General features: G+C 32.6%; 1 protein-coding gene and 2 non-coding genes across 3 annotated transcripts; 2 read left to right on the plus strand and 1 right to left on the minus strand.

Annotated features, from left to right (window-relative positions):
* Positions 1–237: 237 nt before the first annotated feature.
* LOC143573833 (uncharacterized) lies at positions 238–1,206 on the plus strand. Its single transcript, XM_077058619.1, has one exon. The coding sequence runs from the start codon at positions 238–240 to the stop codon at positions 1,204–1,206; it is 969 nt and encodes a 322-aa protein (XP_076914734.1).
* Positions 1,207–4,935: 3,729 nt separating this feature from the next.
* On the plus strand, positions 4,936–5,038 carry LOC143573845 (U6 spliceosomal RNA). The gene has a single exon (XR_013142490.1). It is a non-coding gene; the product is annotated as a U6 spliceosomal RNA (small nuclear RNA).
* A 921-nt stretch (positions 5,039–5,959) lies between these two features.
* TRNAG-GCC (transfer RNA glycine (anticodon GCC)) lies at positions 5,960–6,030 on the minus strand. The gene has a single exon. It is a non-coding gene; the product is annotated as a tRNA-Gly (tRNA).
* Positions 6,031–6,933: the final 903 nt, after the last annotated feature.

A 6,933-nucleotide genomic window follows, 5' to 3' on the forward strand; every position in this document is an offset into this window, starting at 1 on the left:
GCACCAACCCCTCTCCGCCATATCTTTCACGGCCAAAATGTTGGTGTAGAGATGCATGTGAGCCCCATTCAACGGTAATATTTTTAAAATATAGCCGTCGGCTATTAAATAAAAAAAAAAAACTTTTTCCATTTCTTTTTTTATCTATAAATACCTTCTCATTTTATAGAAACAAACACACAAAACTACTCTATTCCTCTCTATAATCTATAAAAATTCCCTATTATTTTTTTAAAAATGTCATCACCATCTTATTCCTCTTCGTCTTCGAGCGAAGAAAAAAACGCTTCTATGTTTCGTGCTTTCGCAACGGGGTGTAATGAGTGGTGGCAACAACAAGAAGACTCGGGTTCGTCAATACGACACGAAACCCGACGTGAACGTTTAAACTGTGACAGAGCGGCTGCGCACGAAGCACTACGAAACGACTATTTTAACACCCCGTGTGTTTACACGGCCTCAGAGTTTAAAACTCGTTTTCGAATGAGTCGTGAGTTGTTTTTAAGAATACTACACGACATCGAACGAGAAGTTCCTTGGTTTACCCAACGGGTTGATGCTAGAGGTCGAGTCGATTTCTCCACCTTGCAAAAGTGTACCGCCGCGATTCGTTATATGGCGTATGAAACCGCTAGTGATATGTTCGACGAATATTTGAAGATGTCGGGTCGACACATCAGGTCATGTGTCTACAATTTCTCTAAAGCTATTGTTTTGTTGTATCGTAGTAGATATTTACGTAAGCCTACGGCTAGTGAGGTTGAACAGTTACAGGCGAAGCATGCCGAAAAACACGGTTTTGTCGGCATGCTTGGTAGCATCAATTGCACGCATTGGGATTGGAAAAATTGTCCTACTGTGTGGCATGGTCAGTTTGCACGAGGTGATAATCCATATCCTAGTATTATTCTAGAAGCGGTGGCGTCCCAAGACTTATGGTTTTGGCATGCATTTTTTGGTGTTGCCGGCTCTAACAACGACATAAATGTACTTGATCAATCTCCTGTATTTGACGATTGGATCAACGAGACGGCCCCGGACTCCTCTTTTGAGCTTAGAGGGACGTTTTACAAGCGTGGGTATTACCTTGCCGATGGAATATATCCGGATTACTCGACAATTGTCAAGCCGCTTTCGCAACCCATCGGCGTGAAACGACAAACGTACAAAAAAGCTCATGACGCAGCAAGAAAGGATATTGAATGAGCATTCGGGGTGTTGAAGTCTAAGTGGCACATTGTGGATCGTCATCCAAGTGTTTTTCTCAAGTGAAAATGAGGAACATTATGTACGCTTGTGTTATTCTTCATAATATGATTTTAGAGGACAATGGGTTAGCGATTTGTCAACATAACCCAAATGAGGATGCGCCTATGTACGAAGAAATCAACGAAGACAAAATACGATGAAACCGTAAAGAAATTCGAAGCCGAGAGATTCATGACGCATTAACGACGGACTTGATCGAATGTATTCACGTTCGTTCAAGCAATCAGTAGTTTATTTATGTAACTTTTATTGATGCTTTTATTTTAAAATATTGTAACGTTTCTTGTAATGTTTTATTTATGTTTATTAGTCTTTGAATGTATTGTAATTTTTATTAATTAATTAAATTTTTATTATATAATATAAAAAACAAAAGATTAAAAAAATAATAATAAAATAATTGAGGTTTCACATACTCTGTTTCACACAGGGTATTTCCAGTGAAAAATGTGGATGTGAAATAGGTATGTGAAAGCTGATGTGGCGTAGACATGACAGAGAGAGAAAGTTTCACAAGCTTGTTTCACTCCACCCATTTCCATTGCTCTCACAAATGTCACTCCCATGAAACTTTGTTTCATGCGTGTGACCAATCCACTTGTTTTCTGGTTTCTGGTCATGGCCTTTACAATCTTGATTTAACCTCTAGAACTTTGAATGACATGTACTTTTGTGTGACAACAAGGTTACCCTGTTATTTTTGATCATTGAAAGAAAATGTTATGTCATCGTTTAGACGTTGTTTGGACGTTTATAGAGCTTCGGATATGTTGACTTTCCACGTGCGCATATTATTTCGTGTGTTTTAGTTATGTTGTAATTAGTTATTCGATTAGTCAGTTAGTGGTGAATCAGTTCTTCGAGTCATCAAATTTAAAAGTCTCTTTAGTCTCTTAATTTCATACCTTTGTGACTGTCTCAATCTTTTTGTCGCGTAATAAATTGTTTTTCGTCTTGTGACTTTTATGTTATATATCTACGGGTATGTATAATTATAGATCACAAACATTATCGCCAAGAATCTCAAACCTAAAATTACCTACACATAATTTGTTACTTTTTCATGTTAGTGATATTGACATTTAATGATTAGAATAAACGAGTGTTAGTGATAACATGTAAATAAAACCAACCTGTATTATTACAAAGAAGTTGGCACTTGTCTGAAAACCAGTGACAAAATTATGAAATGTAGGGTAATTAACTCACTATCTCTTTTATCACAAATCTTTTCCCTCTAATAATTTCCATTCCCCTACACGTGAACACTGATTAAATTAAAGCACTAAGAACTAAAAGAAATATAATACAAATAACCTAAAGAAAAAAATATTTATATTTCTAAGTTTATGTATATATCATGTCCTTAATTCTTTTATTGATAGATAACATTATTTACCAAATAATTTTTATTTTAATGGTATTCATTTAATTATCAAAGTTATAAATTTATAATAGCACATGTCATTAAATTGGGATTATTCTACAACTGCAAGAGTATAGAGGTGTTCTAAACAAATGATATCACTATTAGGATGATTAAGATTAATGCGGTGACAAAAATGTTAATATTTGAAAATTGTCTACATGTATTTATTTAAATAGTTTTAAAAGCAAATGTGAAAGTCTTTGTAGAAACTAGAAACTGACTATTATTTATTGAACTTCTGTCAAGAAAGCTTATTAGATTTGAGTTTTAAATGTATTAAGTTAAAAGGTATTATATTAAATAAATTTGTAACTAAAAGTTGTAAAATATATTCACATGTTTGTCCATTTTGACAAAATATGTTGTTAGTAACCACTAGATCACAAGTCATTATTCTTTGGAGTAAAGCAACTTCAACCATTCTCTTAGGGAAGGATATATCAAGTGCCCTCCAAGTTGTAGATGAAATATTGCATAAACATAAACCCTTGGACCTTAACATGGTTAACCAATCGCAAACGGACCAAAAAACATTTTAACATTACGGCATTGATCTGATTTTTAAAATTATGCAACATATCTGCCGACAAATTAAGAGGTCAAATTATGATAAATCGTACAACAGTATTAAATACATGTATCAACAAAAATTTATACCAACAAGAGGGGTCAATGGACCTACTCAAGTTCTACCTATGCATGTAGTCATTTACTCATGTATTCAAATTGTCTTATCTCATTTTGCTTACGGACAATTTGTTAAGGCCTTGAATATCGTTATTAATCATTATGCACCAAAGTTCTGATCTACCCGTTTCAAAAACTACAATGATCAGGCATACCTCATGTTATCGCCATTTTACAGATCGATTGAGACATCGACTGTTTTATTCTCCAAACATAAAATGTTTAAAATTAGAACAACATACAACATTTGAAGCATACTATACAAGTCATCAATGCAAGTCCGGATTCAACTTAACCGTTTTGCGCTATAGAACTAGTAGTAAATGTAGAGGAATGACAAGAAACCTTCACATGGAAACTAATGACACAAGATAGTGCATATAAATTTGATTAGGTTAAGGACCACAGAGAAGGTCCATAACTCATAACATCCCCAGAGCCAACCCAATGGACCACAGGCAAAACCATTTCCTAGATCCAAAAATCTCATACCCATAAAATTATCAACACATGTATACCATGCATTAAGAGTAGTACATATATCTTGATATAGTAGTTTCAACTAAGTAAAAGGGGTAGCTTAGGTTTCTTAAATATAGAAAATATAACCTTCTGGAGTTTGAATTATTATGTTGTCTTGGAAGGTTTTATCCATACCTCCATATGTGTTATTTTCCATTTTTTGACAAGTCACTTTCCATACACCACAAAAAACACATCTCAACACCAAGTACTACTCAATATCCCCAACTTCACATTTTCCCATCTGTTCAAAGTGACAACACAAAAATATTTTGCTGTTTTTCTATAAATATATCCACCAATAAAGAAAATAAATGTAATAATATATATATATATATATATAGTGTGTGTATGTATTTATAATCAAAAAAGAAAAAAACTTTGATGTATATGGTGATGGTTTTCCAAAAGGATGCCAAAAATGGTTGGTCATATAGGTTACAAGTAAAAGTGTAAAACTTTGGGTCAATAAAAGAAATGGTTAAAAGGCAAAAAGAAATCTCAATAGTTATTTTTCTTTACATCAAAGTGCACAACTTTTGTTGTTTTCCTTGCATGAACAAACAAACGTCTCTTCACAATATATGTTGGTTTCATAAGAGTAAATGTCCTTTCATGATACTATTATTATAAATATTACTACTATTAATATTATTAAGGGGTGTATTAGTCATTTTACACTAATTAAAAAACTAACAATGTTAGTGAAGTGGACCGAAATAACAAGAAAATGTAACCAAAAAGACGGCCATGCAAAAAAAGTTTACTCTTCATTTTCTGATCTTCAACCTTAATATGAGGGTTTATTCTTTAACTTATTTCCCTGGTAATTTTGTAAACATTCCTCATCTCCGACTTATTAATCAACCTCTCAACCTACTATAAAACTCACGTTAATAAATTCAATTTTATAAACAAAATATTAAACACATTTGAAACTTTAGATTTTCGACATAGAAATAATATCTACGTAAAAGAAATTTAAATACATACAAATTAAAAGCCACTATCTAAACGGCTAAACATTTGTCTCCTTCAGGGCATCCGATAAAATTGGAACGGTACAAAGAAAATTAGCATGGCTTATGAGCAAAGATGATACACCTAAATCAAGAAAACAACTAAACATTTTACATTCTACTTTTCTTTTTTAGTGGGCTACTTTGTGATGGGCCATTGTTGGTTGGTTGGCCCCGGTGAATTATGTCAAATTTATAATTGATAAAAATGTGGATATTTTTTGGATATATCTCTCTTCAAAAATAGAGTTTGATTTCCTTTAGTTCAGTGTTAATAATTAACAATCACGTTGTAGATTTCTTACATATACTTTTTGCTACCTTAACATGTATAAATATCTAAATTTTCGAGCTACAATCTGTAATATTTTTTGGATATGAGGATATAATTGCATGTATGTAAATAGTTTATTTACACATATGACATATTTAGAACAATCACATATATGTAAAAACAAGCCCACGTATAATGATCCCAACTCTTATAAGATCGATCATGAATCACAGTTTCTATAACTTTACGAGTAAATGAGTGTAAATCAAATAGTTGGTTCTTTAGTAAGGTCAAGAAGAAAGGTTTTCGGAAATGAAGAAACAATGTTATCCATATACGGAAAAGAAGATATTTTTATTATTGTTTTCTATTTTGTTTTTTGAGTGCATAGGTATAATGATCAGAACTTAACGTAAAAACATCTATTTCAAGAATCAAACGTCTTATTTGTGAATCAACAGTGTAGAATCTTTGAAAAACTAAGCCAAAAAGTGTAATATGATAGAGCACATAAACTATCACAAATTTAAGTGTTAATAAAACCATATAATTGACAAATCTAATACCTAAAATACATGTAATCTGTTATGACACAAAATGTAATACTTTAAAAATTCATAGGGACTGAAAAAGGTGTAGTGTTAAAAGGTTTAAAAGTTAAAACTGCTAACAATTCAAAAATAAAATCATATAATTAACTGACTGATCAATTAATACCTAAAAGACTACTCATATAATTGCAATGAAACAAAAAGTAAATGCACCAGCCGGGAATCGAACCCGGGTCTGTACCGTGGCAGGGTACTATTCTACCACTAGACCACTGGTGCTTGTTGTTAAGTTCGTATGTTCATATTTTATAAATTGGAAAACCTGCATTTCGCATCTGATCAGCTAACACCATAATTATTTCAAATGAAAATGACACTTCATTAAAAACCTTTTTGGTAACGAGTTCGATGTACAAAGGTTAACTGAACTAATCTTAATTCTTAAGTCTTAACAACTCATTATAAAATAAAAAATCCGTATAACTCATATGCCCTAACAACGAAGTTTTAGAACGGTATAATGGAATTAATGTCATTGCAAAGACATTCTTGCTATGCAAAGATGCCCTGTAGTATTTTGAGTGGACTCCTACCGGTGTTTGTTGTTTAGTGATGTTGTGTGTTCAATCGCACACTTTTAAACTCAAAAGATGGCTAGGGGAATTAGTACGTGCTATTAAGCGTTAAATGCGAGTATTTAATAATCCATTATCCTTTTATAGGGCATTTATACCATGGGGGTGTCGGATTATTCTACCATTAATGCTTGTACTGAACATGTAGCTACGAATAAGTTACTATCAGACTCGCACATCGGTCCATAATATCATCCGCTGGTCAACATGCCAAGTAAGTGTTGTCATATGATACGAACAGGAAATCTCTTAAATGATATATCAAAGCATTCAATGTTAGACACATTAAGAAACTCACAAGGGTAGGACCAACCGACCAAATCGATTTTTTAATCAGAGTTGCCGCTTCGAATACCCTTACATGTCCCAAACCCGACATATTATCATCCCTACTTACCTACCTTAGTTATGCTGTTATACAATGTTGTGTTTAATTTACTTCTATTATATATAGTAGAAAAATATTTAAATTTAAAGGCATTTGATAAAATGATAACCATAACTCCATAAGTCCATAACCATATAACAATTAGAAATTTAGAACAAT

Source organism: Bidens hawaiensis, unplaced genomic scaffold (assembly GCF_021521415.1).
Source record: "Bidens hawaiensis isolate Kalapana, Puna unplaced genomic scaffold, B.hawaiensis_p1.1 tig00026651_1, whole genome shotgun sequence".
In the NCBI taxonomy this organism is placed as follows: Eukaryota; Viridiplantae; Streptophyta; class Magnoliopsida; order Asterales; family Asteraceae; genus Bidens; species Bidens hawaiensis.

Excerpts from the sequence above, each read along its gene's own strand:
- LOC143573833 (XM_077058619.1), top strand. The coding sequence starts at position 238 with ATGTCATCACCATCTTATTCCTCTTCGTCTTCGAGCGAAGAAAAAAAC.